This window comes from Balaenoptera acutorostrata, unplaced genomic scaffold (assembly GCF_949987535.1).
Source record: "Balaenoptera acutorostrata unplaced genomic scaffold, mBalAcu1.1 scaffold_924, whole genome shotgun sequence".
NCBI classification, from domain to species: Eukaryota; Metazoa; Chordata; class Mammalia; order Artiodactyla; family Balaenopteridae; genus Balaenoptera; species Balaenoptera acutorostrata.
Genome location: NW_026645588.1, coordinates 15,779 through 40,852, shown reverse-complemented (window position 1 = coordinate 40,852; position 25,074 = coordinate 15,779). Strand labels below are relative to the sequence as shown.

At 38.4% G+C, this 25,074-nt stretch overlaps 1 protein-coding gene across 1 annotated transcript; it reads right to left on the bottom strand.

Annotated features, from left to right (window-relative positions):
• Positions 1–832: 832 nt before the first annotated feature.
• On the bottom strand, positions 833–24,628 carry LOC130706632 (protein transport protein Sec31A-like). The gene is made up of 11 exons (XM_057539328.1): positions 24,620–24,628; positions 24,004–24,180; positions 20,398–20,524; positions 18,066–18,407; positions 10,181–10,219; positions 9,432–9,469; positions 9,284–9,397; positions 7,898–8,161; positions 5,395–5,514; positions 2,894–2,965; positions 833–1,422 (listed from the first exon to the last, which is right to left on the bottom strand). The coding sequence occupies exons 1-11, from the start codon at positions 24,626–24,628 to the stop codon at positions 1,243–1,245; spliced, it is 1,482 nt and encodes a 493-aa protein (XP_057395311.1). The 3' UTR covers positions 833–1,242.
• Positions 24,629–25,074: the final 446 nt, after the last annotated feature.

Sequence of the window (25,074 nt, the reverse complement as noted above, 5' to 3'; positions counted from 1 at the left end):
TCAGTAATTGTGGCGCACGGGCTTAGTTGCTCCGCAGCCATGTGGGATCTTCGCGGACCACGGCTCAAACCTGTGTCCCCTGCATTGGCAGGCGGATTCTTAACCGCTTCGCCACCAGGGAAGTCCCTATTTTTATTTTTAAAAGAGGGGTTTTATTTGGTGAGCAGGGAATCCCAGCAAAGGAAATTAAGAGGGTCTTGCAAACCATGTCACTTAGGCTGCAAAATGCCTGATGAACTGCACTTAGTCCTTGAAACAGCACCTGTCTTCACAGTAGTCACACTTTTTATCTTCTGGTTTTCCAACTCACTTAGGTAAAATTGCTTAAACAACGAAAATTATTAGTATCTAATTCTCCTCAAGATTTTCTGGGGACCATTATCTTTTGTTTACCACACTGTTCTTAAGACAGATTACAATAAAATCATTTGATGAAAATACTGTCTGAAAATATGTCGATTCAGGAGGCTGACAGAAGTTAAAGCTTTCTTTCTGAACTTAAATACCTCAGAGAAATAGGTAACTTTTAAAAAATGGATGAATAAGTTTCTAAATATAAAATGGAGACAATTCAATCTTAAAACTCAAACAGAATATTGAAAACATTAACAGAAAAAAGTTCAATGCATCCTACACAATGAAAATGCTCAATCTTTTCCTATAGATACTTGAAACTAGTGATCCCACTTTTCATTAATATTTGCTAACATCTATGTAGCAGCCTCTAGATTTAGTTATTTGTTCAGGACCAAAGTGAAGCCAAAGCCACAAAAAATAGAGATTAAACTAAACTGTGAGTAGCTGTTGAAAAAAAAGACTACATACACATAAATAGGATTACACACTTTAATATGATTGACACGGAGGAAGTAGGGAAGACATGAAAGAAATTTAGTTGCAGCTCTGCTTTACACATAACCAAAGGCTCCTTCTCCAAAAAGTAAACCTGAGGTTTCAGAAACCATATTTTATCAGAATACTTCAGGAAAGCATACTATGTGTAATCCAGGAAATACATTATTTGCAGAATAGGAAAATCATCACAGGCAATCAAAGATTACAACAAAAGAAAGCACCAGGGTTTTGAGCAGGTCTAAGGTGAGTATATCTGCAGAAACAATGTAAATGTTCTTGACTGGCTGCTATGGAAACATGCTAAGGAGGACTGGTCCACATCTTATCGTTTTTTAAAACATGTTTCTTTGGAAAAACGGCAATAGTGGCTGAGAGTGAAGCCATCCTTTAGACACCCAGCTTATTGGCCTGGGTGAGAACAACTTTGAGAACTGGCATAAAAGCAGAGGTCTCACTGAAGTTGCTGGTGCTAACTATGTGCGTATGGATGGTCAATCCTTCTGAGTAGTTTCGAGTCTCAATGCTCCTTGCGATGTTGTGTAAACCATTGATGATTGTTGGTGAAAGCTGAAATAAAGGTGGAATTGAGAGAGAGAATTAAATTAAGGAAGAATTTTCCATGAGACCCTCTATAAACATTAAACCCTGATATTTAAGAGGAGCTTGAAATAAACATTATTTCAAAAATGTATAAACTGGTGAGCATTTCTAGAAAGATTCTCGGACCAACCAACACTTAAGTTATAAAATAGAACCATGACAAAATGATTTATGTAAGGAATTATTTACGAATTATACATGTATGATAAGCCAGGTATTTTCTTACAGAAAAGCCAGATTTCCTTCCCCAAGTTGAAATGTTAATGTCTCGCTCCACTTAAGAGCTTTCTTATTATTTTATTTTAGATAACAAATATTTTAAATAACTAAATTATTTTAGATAACTGTCTCACACCTTTTAAAAGTTTTCCTATGTACATGAAGGAGTTTCACGATTCTTAATCATGACATCTCGAAGTAGGGGCCCAATTTACTCTAAAACCTTGTGGACAATAGAAACCTTGCACTTCTGGTCCACTGCCATTAGGAGGGCAACAGTCCTCATCATGTACTCAATTTGCCAGTTCTTAACTGCTTTTCATAATCCTGTCATCTCTGAAAATCATAAGACCTCTAGTTTTTTTCCCCCCATGTCATTACTTGGCATACATGTCCATACTTTTCAGAGAAGACTTTATTTTGGATCAGTCCATGGGCCACGCCACTTCCACTGTTATATCAACTTTCTCTGGTTTGGTTCTCATGAGACAAATGGTTATTTTTAGCTGATGGCATTGATATGGGGAATGGGGAAGAGATGTTAAAATGCAAAAATGTGAAAAAGTCTCAATTCTTTTTTCTCTCCTAGTGCTTTCATTAATAAAACACAACAATTCTAGAAAGGAATGGAGAGGTTGGGAGGGACAAGAGAACAGAACACACAGGGCATTTACTCCTTACTGCCGACCATCTTCATAGTTATACACATTGATCTGCTCAATTTGTGGCTACCTTTGGCTTTGCCTTTGTGTAATAGCTATTCTAAAAGAAAAGGATCAGAGTCTTAGACTATGAAAGAGATTACAGATTTGGTCTCTGGAAAACAGAGTATCTGCCCACTCTCTGATTTCTTAATTCAAGGGACATATAAAAATGAATAGAAGGCCAGTTACCGTAGGACCAGTACAAGCCAGTTTGTATATCTGCTCTTTGTCATAAAAAAGGTTAAAAATTCTCTCTCCCTCTTAATCTCTCTCTCTCTCTCTCTCACACACACACACACACACACACACACACACACACACACACTGCCCTATCCCCTTTTCCCCGGTGACTGAAATGCAAGATTTAGACAGAGAAAAGCCCATTCTATGAACTGTCACGATCATTTTGCCCCCAAGCATACTATATATTACATGCAAGTGCCGATGAGACACTTATTTTACTAGCAACCAGGAATAAATGATTATCATAAATCCTTCTTTTCCCACAAACTTACTGTCTGTTCCCTAAGTTTATCATACAGAAACTCCAAACGTTTGCTGGCATCATCTAGCTTCCTCTTGGTTTGCTGCAGGAGAGAAAAAACAGGTATGTTATGTATGAACAATAACTTTTATCCCAAGAGCTTGCCTTACGTCATTTCACTAAACCTCACAGTCATGATGTTGGACAGCTTCATTTTCTAAAGAAATGGAGATAGCTAGGACCGAGGAACTTGAACAGATTATTAGAACAGAGATCAGTATCTATTAAGGCAGGGAGGGCAAGAAAGTGAGAGCCTTCCTCCTAGGGTGCAAAGTGGAGCACTGGCTGATTTCACGGGGACTGCGGCTCACGTGAGGTGAGTGAGTGCCCATCTACACTGTGTGCACAGGCAACACGAAGGGCCACCTGGAGGCAGCAAGGGGTCAGTGTACTACAGAAAGGAAGGTCTAACAGTTACTGTAAATTAAATAAAATGAACATTATGGGCGCTAGAAGGCAAGCATACAGTTGAACTCTGGAATCTCAAAAGTACTACTTATACACTCAGTCACATTTGGTACATTTAATCCTGTCTTATTCTGGGCCTTTAAAACACCAAAAAAAGGAGAAAATTATCTTTTGGTGGCTTAAGATTATTAAGAGGGAAGTGTTAAAATGAGTTCTAAAATTAAGGAGTCCTCCTACCCTCATCCTAGTACTGTAAGTATAGTGAGAGAAAACTATCCTAAAAGTAAAGGTTTAAAATTATACTGTGATTAACTTAATATCTACATTATGCAACAGCCTTAAAAGTGACACTGCTTTTCAATATTTACTGAGTGACTACTACACGCCATGCTGGGACAGTGTTGTGTCTCATGGATCTCATATTCTATTGGGGTGGGGAAAGGACACTAAATAATCAATATATTGTATGTCAGATGGTGGTGAGTGCCATGAAGAAAAGTTAACGGGATAAGGGGGTCAGCAGTGTTGGCAGTATGACGTGGTAAGAAAGTCCTGACGGCTAATGGGACATCTGAGCAGACACCAGGAACAAGTGAGCAAGAGCTATGCAGCTCTGTGGGGAAGAGTTCCAGGCAGAAGGAGCCACAGGTACAAAGCCTCTGATGCTGACACGTGCTTGGTGTGTTTGAGGAGGGAATGTCAGTGTGTCAGAAGAGGAGTGCGGAAGAGGTGACGCCATCGAGGATAACCTTACAAACTAAGCTGTGCTGCAAAATTACGTTGTGCTGTTTGGACATAACTGAAGTGGAAACAAGAATAAAGCCATACTATAAAAATGATGTCAAGTATTGATTAAGATGGACTTTTGTGGAGGGTTCAAAGTTAATCCCACCTAGCTACCAGCAGGAGTCCTGGGCGGTATTTGAACTTCCTCCCCAACTAGTGACAGGAACAGTTTGTCTTTCTCTTCTGCCCAGGGGTCCTGGGTAACCAGAAGGAAGGTGATATGGTGACCTGGAGGAGGTGAAGCTCAACAAAAATTTATTAAGCTAGGCCATGTACGAGGTGTCCTCCCAACCTCTATTTACATTAACTCATGCCTGAAGGAAGACTGGAGCTTTCCCACATTTTTATTAGGATTCCTCCATTTTGTATGATGAGGACCTGTCCGCCTAGGAGACACTGTACACTTACCTGTTTAACAGCCTCACCTGTTCTCTGTTCCTAGCTTCGTCTTTCCATCGCTCCCAGAATGCCAGGCGCTAAGGTTTATGTTACCTTTCCCCTGCCTCTGCTTTCCTGACACTTTCAGTGCAGAGAACTGCTTTCCAAAAGACGGGCAGAAGGCTGCACAGATTAATACTCAGTGTTTGATGAAACAACAAATTCCAGAAGCTGCTTTTCAAGCAGACAACCGGCCAGTGACTAAATAAACATATTCAATGTTTGTTGGCAGAAAGTGAAATTTCATCTAAAACAAAACTGGCTTTGTGGAATTTTTATTGTTGCCAATACAGTCATCCTCTAATAAACTGAGTAAAATCAGTTATTTTGACTATGAATATGACTCCAATATCTAAAGCACTGAACTATTTTTAAGGTCTTTGCAAGGTTAAAGATTGTCTATCTACTTTTAAAAGCTTTGATGTAAGCTCAGAAAGAAACCCCAAATCTGAGTTTCACCGTTCTGTTGTATTTTTGTGCTAGGCATAAGGTTTGCCGATGAGACTCAGTGCAGCATAGTGGTGGAAAGCATGAATTCTGGAGCCAGACTAGGTTCGAATGCTGGCTCTGCCTTAATTATTACGTAACTGCTTTTTGCCTTAATTTCCTCCTCTGTAAGTAAATATGACAAACCTACCTACCATGAGGTTGTTTTAAGGATTAAAGTTATATGTAAAAAGCAGTTGAATGTGTTTTTATATGTACAGCAAACTGTATATAAGTGCTAGCTTTACTACTTTTGCATAAACTTTCAAAATACATCTTGTAAGACTTTAAGCAATCATTATAGAAGCGCTCCATAAGGGAGTCTTTGAATTAAGCAAAATAAAAAATACATACAGGATCTGTGGCTGAAGAGAGGCAGCGCTGAATAAGATCCTCAAATGTGGTCTTTAGAATGAGGTGTTCATCTGGAATAGGTTTCTTGGTAATTTTTTCTGTTGGCAAAGACTGCACATGCTGGAATAAATAATACCATAAAATGACTAGAAATGACCAGAAGTTACCTATACACAAAGCCCTGAATCTGTGATAAAGAGAAACCAACGACCTTGTAGATAGGCTATTCAAAATCAAATGAAAAATTAACATGTGAAATCACTTGGGATAAGCGAACATAAAAATCAGATATTCAGTAGAAGATACAGGTACTCTTTCTACAGCTTCTATTTTCAAAAATAGGATGAATATAAAGTTTTTGATTAATTATGGAACATACGTTGATCACTATTTCGTATAACTGATGGGAAGGAGACCTGTGCCAGTAGGAAAGGAAAAGAACAAGGCATTTACAAAGTTGGCTGGTTGGAGTGGCTGCTTGCTTTGCTTGCTGGCTCATTTTTGTTTATCCTGACGTTCTTCTATTCTTTGGTTTACTCTTGGAGGGTGTTAACTGGGCTATTATCAAACTGCAAGATTAAACCAAAGGTGAGGACAGAAGAGACCATGATCTTACTGAATGTACAGATGGGAAAACAAAGAAGGAATGTGTAAGTGTTTAAGGTTTTGACTGATTAGTTCATTCATAGAAAACATTAGGCAATCATGTATTAGGCATTGGCTAGGTATTGGTGAGCCAATACGGAAATGATCTCATCCCTCAGGGAGTTTACAGGCTGATGGAGGAGAGAGAATGTTTAAAAATGTCATAAATGTATGTAAAATAGCAACTGTGGTTAAGTTAACATCACTGGAACCAATAGACAATATAATTGGGATTTAATTGAGGGGAAGGCTCTTTAAGGAAGTTATATCAGAAGGGTAAGTAGGAGTTAACCAGTTAAATGGGGAAGGAAATGCATTCCAGAGGGAAGAACCGTGTACACAGGCAGGATCATGATACAAGGGACTGAAAGGAGGTCATTGTAGCTGGAGCAGAGAGAGCAGCAAGGAGGAGTGTGAGCTGAGAGATTCCAGACAATGTGAAATATTTGGTCTTTATCCTGAGAACAATGGGAAGCTGTAACGTTTAAAGCAATGAGGAGATAAGACCAGATAAGAGATGGGTCAAAGTAGATGCTGGCAGACCAACTAGAGGGTCCTGCACTGCTTAAGACTGGAGGCGAAGGTAGCATGGACTAGACTGGAAATGTAGAGAAGGGATTTGAGAGAGATTTTAAAGTAATATCAACAAGACTTGGGGATAGCTCTGAAAAACAGGTTAAAGGAAAAACAATATAAAGATGATGCGCAGATTTTTGGCTGGATTAAATAGGAAGGGTTATGGTGCCATTAGCTGAAACAGGACACACCAAAAGACGACTAGGTTTGGGAGGAAGACGATGAGTTAGATTCTGGATGTGTTAAGTGTGAGGTGCCCCAGAGACATCCAGGTGGAGAGGAAGCTGGACACTAGGGCCTGGCTGAACACACGCATCCGTGCAGCTCTCCCTTTCAGCGGTAACTGGGGTTCTGGCCCAGGTGAGCACAGCATGAGCACCCAGCTCTAAACAAAAGTGGATGGCTTCACAAACACCACAGACGTGTAATTATAAAAAATTAACAGTGCATCTCTGTAATTTTATATATTCTCGTGGAAAGAAGAGGGTCCTCCCATCTGCATCAAAACACTTGTGTTTATAATGCAATGGTTAATGTTTACAAGTTCCTTAGGCAGAAATCTCTTAACAGCAAAACATAGTCTTGTGGTAGAGATATAATCTTTACAAGTTTGACTTCAGAGAGTCAAAGACAGTAACAGACAGAAGAGCTAGTTTTATACTTGGGCAGGAATTGATTCCATCTTATGTTGAGCTGTGACCCAACCTCTTTACTTTTCATGAATAGATCAAAATGTTTCTCTTTGTATGTCTAAGTCAGTTATATGGAAATATGATAGATTTTTCATCATCTAGAGCCCTGCCAACTAGCTGTTTGTATGTGAAAAGCAAGCACAAATTTATATCTCCATCTAAAGATATGGCTATATTATTAGCTCTTACACATACACAAGAAAATATATAACTCATTACATTTTTATTTTCTATTTTAAAGGAAAAAACCTTTGGAAACAGCTTCTGCTTAGCAACCTTGGATGCAAATATGGATTCAACTGATCTTAAATTGTGGCTACTGATTAGATCAAATGAAATACTGTAATTGCCAAGTTACTGTTAACATATACTAGTAAATACATAAGCTCCTTCTAGAAAGTTTGTATATGGCCTTGTCATTGAAAAATAATACACATACATGAACAAGCTTAAAAAAAAAGGTATTATTTTTAAGTTGTCTAAATTGAAATCAAATTGAGGTAATAATAAAGGTATAACCATAAAAGTTAAAACGTTAAGAAAACATACCGAAATAGAGCCATCTCCCACTTCCACAGATTTACTGTTACCTGCATGGTATTTCCAATAGGAGCCCCAGGGGCACCTTCAATACTGGGCTTTGAAAAAGACGGAGGCATGCCTGGTTGACTGAGGGGTTGCTGTATGCCGTGGAAGGGCTGGCCACCTGGAAGGTGTGGCTGCGGGAAGGAAGCTTGGCTTGACAGTGGTCCTGGAGCTGAAGGCTGTTGCTGCAGCATCTGTGACTGGGGGTCACCCAAGGGGTTCATGATCGGTGATGTGATGGGAACAGGAGGCGTAAAGTTCTCAGGCATCTTTGAAAAGAAATAAAAGGCACCAAGAGTAAGGAAAAAAACGGTATGATGACAACATCTCCTCAGCTTTAAATGAGGGAGTTAGCCATTTGTAGCGACATGGATGGACCTAGAGATTATCACACTAAGTGAAGTAAAGTCAGAAAGAGAAAGACAAATACCATATAACCTATAACAGATAATAGAGGGCATTTTCCTTTAGAATCCTGAAAAGAAGAAAACTAAATTGTATCCATCATATAATACCTTCAAATTTTACTTTCACCCTGAGATAACTGTCACAGAAGTTTTACCAGCTGAGCTGCTGGGATCACTATGTAGCCCTGGACTCTCAAACTCATTACCTCTAATAATCACAGGGCCTTGGCTTAGAAAGCAGCATATCTTGACATTATTTCCTTTTAAAGTGAAAGAGTTGTACTAAATTTAAGGATAGTGAAGCTTTTATGTCTATATTGGTATACAACCTTCAAACAATTCTCTCCTAAGAAAGAAAAAATAAATCACCTGAGTCTGCTAAAAAAAAAAAGGCTTCTGATATATTCAACACACAAAAAACGAATAAAAGTGGCAATCTCCTATTTCCCCAGAGAGCAATTCAGCATACCCAAATCATCCACATGGTAGAAACACTGTTAAAAAAAACAGAGCCCAACTACGCAACACCAGTATGTTTTATCACCTTTGCGTTAAGAACAACCTATAAAGTAGAAAAAGGCATTCAAATATCTGGGGTAAGATTTTTTTTTTTAATACCCCCCCCCCCAAAAAAAATTTCCAGGCTGGCAGCAAATATAAAATTAAACTACTGTCACCTTTAGGAAATTTCCTCACCCCTCAAATCTCCCAAAACCTGTCATCTCAAAGTGAGAAATGAATAGGAGTAGCAGAACTCATTAAGGTACTTAATGCCTGTATCTTTAAAAAAAATTTTTTTAAAACATCTTTATTGAATGCCTGTATCTTTTTTTTTTTTTAAATTAATAGCTACTTTATTTATTTATTTATTTATTTATTTATTTATTTATTTATAGCTGTGTTGGGTCTTCGTTTCGTGTGAGGGTTTTCTCTTAGTTGCGGCAAGCGGGGGCCACTCTTCATCGCGGTGCGCGGGCCTCTCACTATCGCAGCCCCTCCCATTGCGGGGCACAGGCTCCAGACACGCAGGCTCAGTAGTTGTAGCTCACGGGCCCAGTTGCTCTGTGGCATGTGGGATCTTCCCAGACCAGGGCTCGAACCCGTGTCCCCTGCATTAGCAGGCAGATTCTCAACCACTGGGCCACCAGGGAAGCCCCTGAATGCCTGTATCTTTAAAGAAAAAAGGAATAAAACATGCCAGAGATAAGATAATTACTAAATCAAAATATAATCATTTTACATCTTATTAAGTTTTGTGTATGTGTATATGTAAAAGCAAAAAATTCTTCTTTCAATAAACATTCTTTCAGTATTTTACTTTTGCTTGTTTTATTAATATCTACGATATTAAATCACAACAAAATTGCTTAGCAAACCAAAGAAAATAATGTCATAGAAATTTTTTAAAAACAAGATCTTCTCCTAACCAGCATGCACTCATTTGCCTTGATTTTAAAAGTAGAATTAATTTTCTACAAGGTGACTAGGAGACAGAACGACAAATAGCCTCAAAACATTCAAGAGGTAATCACAAAATATTAAACCACATGCTGCTATTTGCTTAACAAATTCTTAAAGTTCTCATTATACACAGACTAATCATTCAAATCTCTCCCATCACCTTCTAATCTTTCTTATATCTAAGACAATCTTGGTATAGCCTTGTCTTTCAGTCTATATAAAATAGACAACTTTTATGATTCAAGATCATTTGTGTCACTATGTTAATTCAGTCAGTTCTAAGATTTGATTCCATTAAGAACTGATCAGATTTAGGGTATTATCGGCTTTAAAGTTCACATGCATAATTGTGAATATCCATTCATTAATTATAGTCAGTGATTCAAAGATTTCCAAAGATATATTTTGTAACTAATTCACCTTCCAACATAGATGCCTGGTCTTGCATAGACTGATTTTCTGTAGACAAAATGTAAAAGTCACTTAAACAGTATTATCATCAAAGATATTCTAAACTCTACTCATTTTGTTTTTGAATTTTTGAATTTAATTTTATTTATTTTTTTATACAGCAGGTTCTTATTAGCTATCCATTTTATACATATTAGTGTATACATGTCAATCCCAATCTCCCAGTTCATCACACCACCACCCCCCCCCCACCACTTTCCCCCCTTGGTGTCCATACGTTTGTTCTCTACATCTGTGTCTCTATTTCTGCCCTGCAAACTGTAAACTCTACTCATTTTATAATTGTTTCTCCTCCCTCCATCAACCCCAAGAAAGAACAAACTAATTTTATAAGGGAATAAAACTTACTTTTTAATCAAGTCACATGAAATGGCTTCTATCTAATTAAGAAAGTAATCAGTTTGTGGGCAAAGCTAATTCATTTATGAGAGCACTTCCTAACATATTATAACTGTGTCCATTTTAGTATTTTTTAAAGCTGTGAATCCAAATCAGTCGAAGATCTTGCAAAAATGCAGGTTCTAATTCACTAGGTATAGCGTAGGGCCTGAGATTCTATTGCTTCAGCCAGCTCCCAGGTAATGCCAATGCTGCTGGTCTAAATCCTCTTTAAGTAGTAGGGTTTTAAAGAGAAATGGGAGGATTTCTGCATTGTCGTGCAGACTTCAACACTACATTGTTAAAGATAATAAGCATGTTAGACGATCTTAACAAGGAGGTGCTTCTTTACTGCTGGATTTGGGAGGCCCCAAGGATCTGCATTCTGGAGGAACTGTAATTTCTGGGGTCACACCATGAATATGAGCATAAATGGGAACAGGCCCAGTAAATATGTAACCATCTCATATGGTCTCTTCTATAAGAATATACAGACTTGCAGACTGTTTAGCACAAATCTTCCAGAAATCACTGCTTCTCTTAAAAGAACTGAAGTTTCTGGCAGTGGACAAGAGGAAAGAAGGCTGAGAACTAATACAGCAATTCCAAAATTGTCGGATGTTCAGGATTGGTCCAGGCCCAGTCTCCAATCAAAAGCATGCAGTGTAGATCATCATATGTACATACAACTTACGGGAATTCAACTTACGGGATACATCATATGCACATACAACTTACGGGAATCCCGTAAGTATGTGGGAGTTATGATAGTTGAACTTGGGGAGAGAGGAATCGAGAGTATATAGCATTGACTAGTGAGTTCAATTCAGTTCGAGCTCTACTCAAGAAGCACATGCCCCAGAGAAACTGTGAGGTGGGAGAACTAATCCCACAGTTTGGAATTTCTCTGGATGGAGCTAAGGATAGATGTTTCTCATGCAATATGGCTTCTCACCACAAGCAACTTCTTCGTGAGGGCTTAACTGAAGAAAGGGGTGATCACGGACTCTTAAGTGATTTCTTAATTTTGTCTTAAATGATGACTTTACAATTTAACTTCCCATGCAAGATATGACCTCATAGCACTACAGTTAATAAATCCCTGGGAGTCACTGTGTGTGTGTTATGACAGAGGACAGACCTGACTTGAAACTACTGATGTACTCTCTAGCACCAGACTTCAGCTTCTGGGCTGAGGGGGACAATATACAGTCCATCCCCAGGTTCTACATCTGCAGATTCAACCAACTGAGGATCAAAAACATTCAGGAAGGAAAAAAATCCAAAGAGTTCCCAAAAGCAAAACTTGAATTTGCTGCAAGTATTTACACAGCATTTACTTTGTATTGGGTATTATTAGCAATCTAGACATAAAAGTATATGTGTGTAGGTTATATGCAAATACTACACCACATTATATAAAGGACTTGAGCATCCTTGGATTTTGGTATTGGGGCGGGGCGGGGGCAGTCGACGGTGTGAAAAACCTAAAAGTACTGGAGGTACCCTGGCCTTGATCGTTTTTTTCAGGGAGCAGTCTCAACAACATGCCTCCTCTCTAGCCCCGTGAAACGTGGGAGCAGAAGGTGAGACCAGTTTTTCCTCTAACCTCTCGTGGCAGTGATCTTAGCCTTGGATATTAAAGCCTGAGTGGGTATCCTGATTTCACAAACTATCAGCAGCACAAAACAGTATGTGGAACAATTTCATATGACCCTTTGGTAGAATGACACCAAAGTTATAATGAAATCAAATTAAATGGAAAGTTACGAGTAAAACTGAATGAAATAAGACACAAAAAGATTTTCAACAGGAACATATAGCCAGTTGGCTATCCGTCATAACTTGAGGGTGGGCTGCCTGTTGAATTGAAAATAACGATTGTACAATAATCAAAGTTCACACCAAAATATATGCCTAACTGGCCCCTCCTAACCTCAAACCATGCAATATATTTAGCAATATGTTTTATTTCAGCCCAGAAAATCCTTGTTCAAATCTCTGATCAATTTAAAAGTTTTATCTTAGCTATGATTCTAACCCCTCAATACTTTTGCTTTTATATCTTTAAATTGTTTAAATATGACTTTTTCAAAACACAATTAGGGCTTCCCTGGTGGCACAGTGGTTGAGAATCTGCCTGCCAATGCAGGGGACACGGGTTCGAGCCCTGGTCTGGGAAGATCCCACATGCCGCGGAGCAACTAGGGCCGTGAGCCGCAATTGCTGAGCCTGCGTGTCTGGAGCCTGTGCTCCGCAACAAGAGAGGCCGCGATGGTGAGAGGCCCGCGCACCGCGATGAAGAGTGGCCCCCGCTTGCCGCAACGAGAGAAAGCCCTCGCACAGAAACGAAGACCCGACACAGCCATAAAAAAAACAAAAAACAAAAAAAACAATTAAATTAACCTCTACTTTATGGAGACACACTTTAATAGCAACACTAGGTAAAGCAAACTAAATGAAGAGCGTGAATATCTACAAGAGACAGTATTATGGGGGTTCATTATGGATGTGCAAAATGGTACTCTTGGTCAATATGTTTAAAAAAAGATAGCACAGTCTAATCTTGGACATAATTCTCTCATAAAACTAGTAAGGGAAGATAATCTTTTTTACCTTTTCAAAAAACCTTAAAAATGGGCATAAATCTCTTTCTTACTCTCTTTTTAAACATGACAATGACTTTAAAGAACATTGGAAAATGGTTCATGGTGTAGTATTAAGGAAAGTAGTAAGATGTAAATTATGAGTGTATGTGGGAGTTATGATCTCAATTCTTTAAAAATGCATGCATACAATAAGATACTACTATCTTCACACCCATTAGAATGGCAAGAATTAAAAACAAAAACAAAAAAACAGGAAACAAGTGTTGGTGTGGATGTGGAGAAATTGGACCCTTACGCATTGCTGGTGAAAATGTAAAATAGGGCCACCACCTCAAAAAATTAAACACTGAATTACTATTTGATCCAGTAATTCCATTTCTGGGTATATACCCAAAAGAACTGAAACCAGGGACTTGAACAGATATTTGTATACTCACATTCATAGCAGCATTATTCACGACAGCCAAAATGCCCATGGTGTAGGTTAATGGATAAACAAAATGTGGTATATATACATAGAGTGGAATATCACTCAGCTTTAAAAACGAAATTCTGATTACATGCTATAATATGGATGAATCTTAAAGACAGTGAAACAGCCAGTTACAAGAAGAAAAAACTGTATGACTACTTATATGAGGTACCTAGAATACATACATAGAGACAAAGTAGAATGGTGGTTACCAGGGGCTGGGGAAAACGGGGGGTTTTTAATGGCTACATCATTTCAGTATGGGATGACAAAAAAGTTCTGTAGTTAGTGGTGATGACTGTACAATAATGTAAATGCACTTGATGTCACTTAAAAATGATTAAAATGGTAAATTTTATGTTATTTATATTCTACATTAAAAGAACTTTAATATATGCATACATACATATATGTGTGCATAGATGCATACAAAGGGAATAAATACACCTAAATTATTAGTGGTTATATATGGGTGGCAGAATTACAGATAATTTTAATTTTATTCTCTATACTATTTGAGGCCTTTCAAAATCCTACAGTAAAAAATTAATAAAAATCAAGGGAAAATTAACTTAAAAACTGAATATGGCATGTCACTGGATTCTGGAGACCCTCATCCACCTTAGTGTAGGGATTAGTCCTCCACATGGTCTTTAGGGGAGGAAGAGAGAAGCGCTTGGTCTCACATACAGAAGTGGAGTTGCTACCATCCTTACTTGAATCTCACTTCTCAATGGGAACCTTCTCAAGGTGTCCTTGCATAATGGTAGGATCTGGGCACTGGCTAAGATACTCTCAGTGGATTCACAGAAAAATATTAGTGCCAATGATCCAGAGACTTTTGGCTAAAAGATAATTTGAGACGGAGAGGACAGAGCATCCTTGTTAATCATACACCTCCCCCTTTGCCGTTAGCCTCGCACGTCACATTTTTAAAAAGGCATCACAAAATTAAAAATTTAAATTTAGAGAGAATGAATCCTTAAGGTCATTTTCCAATGACATGAGATAAAACAGATTTATCCAAAGAAAAATAAGGAAGGCTATCATGCTCCTTTCCTTTCTTTAAAGGGTTAAAAACCAGGTACTTATAATTTGACTACGGAATGTTTATGAAAATTAAAAAAAATTTTTTTTCAGCCCACTGTTTCACGAAAATATTCACTATTATGCCCCTTCAAGACTCTTCTATGTGAAGGAGCACAAGACTATATATATATACATATATATATATATACCCAAATTAAATTTTCCATTTTTTAATACTGTTTACTCAAAAACAGCTTCATGAGAGCTTGACATTTTATCAGAAAATTTTTCTAAGTAAACTTCTTGGGCCTTCACATTTGAAAGTGCTCTCCCTTAGTAACAAGTATACATTAAACCAGGGACAAAAAAAAAAAAGGTGGGGGGGGGTACAAGCAGTATCTTACTTATCCTGCACAGTAAAGCTAGGAAAACTTCCTGCTTTTTGTGCTGCCACCACTGAAACATGTCGCACTATACTAACTGAGGCTGTTAGCACTTTATACCTTGAACTTGGAGACAGCCTGTTTTCCTTGCCTCTGATTCTGCCATGCTGCCCACAATCTGTTTTGCAGAACCACCTCCAGGTTAACCTCCCTAAAGTACCACTTTGACCATGCCTCTCAGTAGTTCAAACTCCTCCACTAGAAAGTTTCTTCTTACTGTATGAAGTATAAATTTCTTGTCCTGACATTTAATGTCTTCCAAAATTTGGCCCAAATACAAATTTTATGTTCCAACTTACAACAAAGCTATGTGCTGTTCACTAGAAATAGAAATGTACTGTACTTTTCTGCCTTCCTACCTGTACCTAGAATAATTCTGATTATAGACTGAACAGGTTCTCATTAAGAATTTACTGAATGAATGTTTTGATGATTGCAACATGAGTTTCTCTGAGCAGTGTGCACATAATTTTGTGGTTCACTAGTAGTTACAGGGCTTGAAAATCCTAGTGTCTATCAAGAAGAATCCACCGGACACGTGGAATTTCCAAGTCCCGTAGAAAACCATGATATAATAATCGAAGACATACTAGAACAAAGATAAAACTTTTAGTCACAGTTATCTGTATAACCTAAGCAAACTTTTTAGGAAATCAAAAAATAAAATAAGGTAAAGCTCTGTTAATTAAAATACAGGGACTACTAACATGCAAGAGGTGACAAAGCAGCTAGCTTAGTGCATGCTGAGTAATGCAAAAATGTATGGCTTCATCTTCCTATTAGTTACTCTGCTTCTCAGCCAGGTTAGAATATTGTTACTTTGTACATAAGCAAAGACTTTATTATAAGGCCAAATGCCCTTTAGCTTAAGGAGGAAAAAAATACCCATGCAAATATTTAACTTAGATGATGAAGCAACAAATGCTTAAAATAGTGATGCTAAATGCTTCTGTAATTCCAACACTGATAGCTATTTCTACTGCTTTCATCAGGACTAGACTATCTGGTAAAGAAGAATGAACATGGGCTCTGAAGACTGAGAGACCTGGGCATCTCAGTTGTATCTCAACTTGGAGACTATCACCGTGCAATCATGAAAACATTATACATAACCCTAGGAAACTCAAGCTTCCTCATGGCAATTTTTAAAAAAAAATATTATTCCTATTTCTCATGGTTATGAGAAATAAGAAAATATGCAGCAGTGCTGGTACATGTCCAATGTATGTTCAATAAATGATAATTCGCTTTCCTACTTCCCTGCACCACTTTCCTATGTGGGGATTTACTTGAATCCATCTTTCACTCAAGCTATTACCCAACTATTCAGAATATATACTGTTTTCGCTCATCCAGGTTTTAAAAGGTAATTTTTTGAACTCTACAATTGAATGAACACTCCTCTCTAAATATCAATCTATTGAAATATCTGTATTGAAAATGATACAAATTTTATTTGTGCAGTAAAGGCTGATACATATTGTGTGTATGATTTTTGGTACTTTGGACTTTAATATTATATATCAAAGAAGAGAGAAGGAGATATGTGTATAATTCTGGATCCATAAGACTTCCAAGAAAAAAAATACTTCCTCAATAAATCCTATTATATGACCAGTGTTTTCAGTTATTAAAGCTACTGCTTAGCAGATAAAAAGAGAAAAACATATACTGGACTTCCAGGAACAACTTCAGTATTAGAAAGCAAGACTCACTTCTGTTTTGCCCCTCTAGTTTAAAACCATCAATTATAATCTGAAAGGGAAACTATTTTCAAATACCCTTAGTAACAAGTATACATTAAACCAGGGACAAAAGAAAAAGGCCCAGAGCTCTAATTCTGGGCGAGGTGTCATCACGGCTATCTTTGCCGTCACCGTCCCCAAATGCTTTCAATCTCTTCCTAAGCTTATGCGTACCTACTATTACTATTATGAGGAAACTGAGGCTTCAAGTTAAGTAACTTATTCAAGGTCACATAACTAGAAAGGAGTGAAGCTGTGATACAAACACAGGAAGTCTGATTCCAAAGTCTGAATTCTTTACTATGTTAGTGGTTCTTGCCCCGATTCATTGATCTCTTTTTGTAATACGTACTTCTGAGGCCCCTTTTACAATCCTAACATGAAAATCAGATGATATTACCTACTCATAAAAAATTAATATAATGTTTTAATTGTAACATGAAAGATAAAAAGAATTGATAAAATGTGTATTTACTATAAAAATAATTTTAAATTATGCTTTTAATTAGAAAATTTCAGGCAGAACTACACTGTCAACAACAACAAAAATGCCTAGAAATTTCCAAAATGTTTGTGAGGGTAGAATTGTCCTAATGGACAGAATCCCTGCACTACTGTATACTTTCTGCTGTCTTAGAGATTCTGTCAGAGTTGCATTCTTTCACTTTTTTCCTTTCAATACACGTCGAGATCCTTGCTCACCTTTACAAACAAACATAATTACAAAATTTGTACTGCCTCATTAAGACCCTGTATTATTTCATCTCTATGAATGAATTTAAGGCACAAATAATTTTAAAAACTGAAAATCCAGGAAGAACACAGAGCATCGTTTGACTCTGGCAAAGAAATTAGTGTCAATTAAATCTAGGTCCAACCACCACTTATCTGGCCAACTAATTTCTTACCGCTTATTTTAAATTCAATGGCAGATTATATACTCTTACCCTTTTAAAGCTCTAAAGCTTTTCTCATTTAGCAACTAAAGTTCACTATGGGAAAATCACACTTTTAGAAATAGTTTTAGAATTTGTTATACAATTAAATCAATACCTCACATTGCCCAGTTTATAGTTAGAAGTAATTCCCCTCCATGCACCCACGTGATCACGAAAAAATAAAAGAGGGAGGCAAACCAAGTCCCTTTCAAGCGCAGACCTGTTCTTTGGGATGCAGGCAGCTCGCCGGCAGCAGGCAGTGTACCTGTTGCTCCAGGAGGCAGCGCATATGCTGAAGATGACGGTGGAGCTCCTGGTCCGCCGTGCTGGAAGGACGCTCCAGAGGGAGAGGGAGGAGGGAACGAGGCAGTGGGGCTGGAGGGAGGTGGAGAGGCCTGGTGCTGTGCTGTGTACAGCTGAGACTGCCCGGAATAGGACGAAGCGGAAGATATGTACGGGGTGTTAGGGTAAGCGTTTGAAGCAGAGGGCGCAACAGGCTGCTGAGGTCGATACGCTGCTGACCCCCCTGTTCCGAAGGAATACTGCTGGGCTGGCTGAGAAGCTACACCAGGGAGAAGGAGCAGAGAATTTAATTAGTTACACATTTATTCAGACAGCAACAGAAAACCAAAGTTATCTCATTCTATGGAAATTACTTTCAATTCTTCTAATAATAAGCTACAACCAAACATTACCCACTTAAAACAAGTTATGCTTTTGATAGTCTGGATGCCCTAACTATGCCAAAAGTCATTGGATCCAGTCTTTGAACCCTGCCATCTCCAGTCTGCTGCTGGCTATGAAAATCTTTGAGTCATCAGACCCGAGAACCAGAAGACTGACCCTTTTCTGAGACATCCTGTTCCTGTGAAGACTGCAGTGACACCTACTAGCCATCAGGTGGAGCCATGCAGGAATTACACATCCAAAGCAGTCCCCTTTACAGTAAAAGTTAAGGGAGCTTGATGGCAGCTCAAGACCTCTTCCACCTTAACAGCTGTAGGGTGAGCACCATTGTTACGAATCAGATACCTTCTCCAACATCTAGTAAAATCATCAGCTACTCAAATTCTGGGTTTGAGCACAGTTCCAGATTAACAGGCAACTCTGTATGATCCCTGACAAGACAATTATTATATTTCTTACACTGTACAAAGTTGGTTAGTAAGCAGTCAGACAGCCAACTAGTGTTTTAATGCAAAGACCTGAACCCAGATACCATTACCTTTTGTGTGACCATGGGCAGAATATGAACCTCTGCAGAGGGAATCCAACAGAACTATGCTCATTCTACCCTGAAGACAGCACTTTCACGCTGAGCACTGAGTGAAAAGCTGTATCAAATCTGTACTCATGTTAAGTAAGAACACCCATCTTGGGCTTCCCTGGTGGCGCAGTGGTTGAGAATCTGCCTGCCAGTGCAGGGGACACGGGTTCGAGCCCTGGTCTGGGAAGATCCCACATGCCGCGGAGCAACTGGGCCCGTGAGCCACAACTACTGAGCCTGCGCGTCTGGAGCCTGTGCTCCGCAACATGAGAGGCCGCGATAGTGAGAGGCCCGCGCACCGCAATGAAGAGTGGACCCTGCTTGCCGCAACTAGAGAAAGCCCTCGCACAGAAACGAAAACCCAACACAGCCAAAAATAAATAAATAAATAAATAAATAAATAAATAAAAAAAAAAGGAACACCCATCTTATGAGCACAGAACACGCTCGTTGAGATTAGTTCTTGCTAGGTAACGATCCTCTTGTTTTATAGTAGTTGTTCAGTCATATAATTGTCCACTTTGAGATTTGCATTTTTGCTTATTTTAAATTTTAAAATAGAGATGATGTTTTACTTTGCAAGTGTAAATAGTTTCTTAAAAAAATGAAAGCCAATAGGGGAAAGGTCATTATTACACATTTGTCAAAATTCACAGAGTGACACCAAGAGGGAACCCTGAGATAAACTACTCTGGGCGAAAATGGTGAGTCAGTGTAGGCTCACTGACTGTAACAAATGGACCACTGTGGTTCACGATGTCTCTGGTGGGGAGGCTGTGCACGGAGGCAGGAGGTATACCGAGACTTCCTGTACTTTCCACTCAATTTTGCTGTGAGCCTGAAACTGCTCTAAAACATAGTCTGTTTCCTAAAAAAATTAAATACATGGAAGACGACAACAAATGTCCCTTGGAACCAATTTTCCAAAAATGGTTTGCATCATCTTGCCTAAAGGAAAAGAATATGTACCAAATAATTTCTAAAATTCTGTTTTTTTATACCAAAATCATGGCACAATTGACTCTCTTTAACAGGCTCAGGAATAAGAGCCAACTGTTCTGAATGGACTGACACAGGAGCTGTTTCCTCGCATGCTGATTCAGGATGCCTCCCAAGGAAACCCATGCTTCGCTAGAGCAAGGACTCAAGTCCTACACAGAATGGTTCTTTCTTTACTTGTTACAGCTGATTTGATCATGGCTTTGGAGCTTCAAAGTAAACAGTTACTACACCGGATAAGACAAGACATGCTGCCGTGACAGGACTTCAGGGTCACACTACTTACGCTGTGGCTGTGGATAAGGTGGCACCTGGGTGTGCGTGTGGCCGGGAGATGTGGGAAGCTGAGCTGCGGCAACATTTGGATTAACATTCCCATGCATTATGAAGCCTGGAGGTGGAGGATTTTCTCCCTAGGAAATGAGAATATGGTAAAAAGGAGGATTACATCTGGAACCAAGAATCTTGCCAGACAGATTTATAATCTTTGAAATGGAATTAAAAAAAAAAAAGTTGTGTAAAAAACTGCATTTCGTGCATACTATCTTCTTCAAGACACATTTTCTGAGCAACACATTTTGTGTGATTTAAAGATTAGACAGGTCCAAAGTAATAATAACAATGAATGGCAAGAGATGCTCACAGCCTCATAAAATAGGATCTATGATATTTATAGTAAGTCACTAGGGTTTTCCATCTCTACTAAAGTCCATCCACAACTAATGCTTTGGAAATATAAGTATAAATGCCACAAGGCGATATTATCTTCTCTACGATGCCAAAAAAAAAGAAGAAGAAGAAGAGGAGGAGGAAGAAGAAGAAAGGAAAAAATATTCAGTGAAATCAGATTTAAACCATTGAACCTTGGTTGATGTTTTTCTAGTTCAAGTCAATTTAGAGCTGCAAAAGAAGAGGAGAGTGATAAGAAAATAAATTAAGTGTGCTAAAAACTGCTTCTTGCATCCTAAAAGCACTAAAATGCAATAAGCAGATAGATAGATGGGAGGAGGGGAACTTAAGGGAGGTGGGTAGAGAGTATATAACTATATATTTAGGTGAGCAGAATTCTGCTCAAAGAGGAATAATGAAGGATATACCTGTGTATCAGAGGGAGAGGCTGCAGGTGGATGGCTGGGAAGGGCGGTAGGAGTTTTGTTGCTCCAGGTAGTGACAGTGGGGGCAATTCTAACCTGAATTGAACAAAGAAATACCAATCACAGAACATAAAACATGAAAATGTTAAAAGAAGAAACAAAAAACCCAACAGGCGTTAATAGCCAGATGCAAAGCAAAAAATAAGAGCAGCAAGATAGCATATGTTAGCCAGGCAATTGCTTTCAAGGTAGCTGGGATTCCAAAAGAAAAAAACACCTTTCACAACAGAACAGGGGAAGGGAGGCAGTAGAAAAATCAATATGAAAACTAAATCAAAGCAGAAAGAACAATGCTGTTCAAGTGTCAAGAGTAAGTGGGAAAAGGTAAGTTCTGTAAGTAGGGAAGGAAAGAAGACATTCCGGGGGGAAAAAAAAAAGAAGGTAATTGAGTGAAAAAGTGATTTTTGAAGCACTAATTGTATTCATGCTACTATTAGATCTGTAAACATATTGCTATAAGCTCCCTTTTCCGGATTTCATTAGAGCCACAAAAATTATGTTAGTTCCGTATGAGGCTTAGAATCATACAATCAGAGCATATTAAAGATCATCCAATCTGATCCCCACCCTTTACCACTGAGAAAACCAAGGCCCAGAGAACTGAAGGGGCTGGCTGAAGCCCATACAACCTGTTGTTGATGGAGCTAGGACTGATTCTAGGTCTCCTGATTCCCAGGCCAGTGTCTGCCACGCTACACCGTGTTGCTTACCCTGGAGTCCAGAGGTTTTCAAAAACATTTGTTTAAGCCATCAGAATATCTTTTGTCAAGTAAACCTTTGTAGAAGAAACTCTATCATATAAACAATTAATAGCAAAGATGTGCTGGTCGTAGTAGGAGAACTCCCACTCAGTTGGCTTCCCTTTCAGAAATCCCTTTACTCCTGCCTATAAACGTGCCTTTAAAACCACAAGCCACTGTCCTCATTCAACATATCATAAGCTTTAATCACGAAAATCACTGCATAATTTATGACTGAATTTGTTTTCCTTTTCTTAAAGTATGAGACTGCTAAGTCACAGTATAATAAAAGTCCTTCATGGTTTTTACATTTTCCCAGAAAGATAGATTAAACCCAAGGACATAAGGAGTAAATAGTCTCTTCTCCCCATGCAGAGAACGCCTTACTTCAGTGCCCTGACACAGTGAGGTCAAACTCAAGGTGCTTAGCTTAGGAGTTCCAATCCTGTTAACCATTAACTAGCCATGCTGACAAATTCAAGCTCTATGTCTTAAAACTCTGGTTAGTCGCTAGACTTCTCCACCTCTCAGTTTCCCAGCCATCACCTGATTTGCCCTATCTATGTCACAGACTTTCGAAGTCTAGCAACAAGAGTGGAGAATTTAGTTTTGTTTACCAATATACCCTTCAACAGGGAGAATAAAGACAGGCCCTTAAATTCGTATTTGTCAAATGAACGAAAAAACAAAACAGAGAGTAGTACAGTTATAATTATATTCAAATGTAATCTATCCTGATTAAGTAGCAATCAAAAGCATAATAGACAAAAGAGCATGAATTTTTTTTTCATGGTTTTATGCTTACGGTTGCTACAAAATGTAAAAATGACCCCTTCAATTCTATCAGCAATTTGTTCTATTTTAAAATGGGCAGAGGGACTTCGCTGGTGGCGCAGTGGTTGGGAATCTGCCTGCCAGTGCAGGGGACACGGGTTCAAGCCCTGGTCCGGAAGGATCCCGCGTGCCGCGGAGCAGCTGAGCCTGTGCGCCGCGGCTGCTGAGCCCCCGTGCCTGCAGCCCCTGCTCCGCGCCGGGAGAGGCCACCACGGTGAGAAGCCCAGGCACCGCAGCGAGGAATGGCCCCCGCTCGCCGCAACTGGAGAGAGCCTGCACGCAGCGGCAAAGACCCAATGCAGCCAAAAATAAATAAATAAATAAATAAATGTTTTAAATAAATAAATAAAAAAGAGAGACTGCCATCGAGGTGGTTTCATCTCAAAAATAAAATGAGCAGAGTACCTACTAACTTTGTTATCAATCAAGACCATTTATTACTTACGAAAATATACTTTTTGTTTAAGAACATGAAGGTTATCTGCTGGTCTGGAAATATAAGTTTCTACATGAAATAGTAAAAGACAATAAGAGGTCACATTTTATGCCACTAACCATTTGGTAATTTTAATTTAATAAATAAATTAGTTTATTAATAAAAATTATTTAATCATCTTTACATTCCCCATGACCTACAACTTTATATACCTTTGGTCACTCACTTTTCTCTAATATAAAGTTGTCCAAAAAAATGTTTGTATTCTGGATACTCTTTATTGTGCTGATACAGAAGACATAGTAAAACCACACTAATGACTCAGAAAATAATACTTAAAAAGAGACTATTTTCTAAAAACACTTTAAAAAATTGACCAAATTACCCACAAAATTGTTCCCACTACTTGACTTAGTTTGTTAGATGAATCAAATTGTAAAAATTTCAAGAACAGATGTACATGTGTAATTTAAGCTGGAGTGATGGAGAAATAAGAAGAAATCTCCCCAGAGAGCTGAAGTTAATTTTACCTAGTTTGTAAATTATTTGACTAGATTAAAGGGATAATTTTTAAAAACATCATAAATGCTACTTTCAAGAACAGAAAAACTATAACCATTAAAATAATACGTTGTCTAGTTTTATCACTGGTCTCTTACTCAAGAAACTAAAACCACCAATTTGAAATACATAAATGTTCCTCCTTTAATCTGGACCATATCACTCACATGGGGATAGTATTGTTGAGCTGGAACTCTTGGCATCTGTGTGTGGCCAGCAACTGGTCCAGGCCTGCCCTTGGGCAGCTGCTGCCTCTCATAAGGAACTTTAGGTGACTCCTGTTGTCCTGGTGCTGGATCTCCTTGTGCCCTACAAAGTCTGTCACGAAGCTGCACAATATTTGGCTATAAGAAGCAGTGGAAGAAAGCAAAGCCAATTGTTAAGTGTTCACCCAACTATATATGACAGCATGTTGATCTTCTTAAAGTAAGCTTGATCATTCATATGATTTTTGTTCATATGCTGTGTATGATGCAATAAACCCCGGCACATTAGGGTCTGACATCATGGTTTCTAATACTCAAGACTGACACCAAAGGTCCATTATATACAGTGTAACTTGTAAGTTCACTGAGGCAGGGATTTGAATTATGCCTACCACACGGTAGTATGCAATCCTCGTTTACACTGCACTTGTCACAAACGACATCCTTATGTATTGTGTGCCCATTAATAGCCTTATAATAACTATTTTATATATTTGTCTTTTAAATCACATTTTGAAAAGAGGCGTTACAAACCCTAACTGCAAATGAGTTGGCCTTTTAAACTTTGTGTAGTTACCTTTACCATTGTTCTTTAATTCTTCATATGGTTTCAAGTTGCGTTTCATTTCAGCCTGAAGGATTCCTTTAACAGTTCTTATTGAGCAGATCTACTAGTAATGAACTTCGTCAGTGTTTCTTTATATGAATGTCTTAATTTTCCTCTATTTAAAAAAATTCTGGTAAAATATACATAACATAAAATTTATCATCTTAACAATTTAAGAGTGCAGGCCAGAGGCATGAAATATATTTACACTGCTGTGCTATCATTACCATCATCCATCCACAGAACTTTTCATCTTGCAAAACTATAATAGTCTGTACTCATGAAACAACAACTCTCCATTTCCCTTGCCCCCTCACCCCTGGAAACCACCATTGTACTTTCTGTCTCTGTGAATTTGATTACTCTATGTACTTCATATAAGTGGGATCATACAGTATTTGTCCTCTTGTGACTGGCTTATTTTA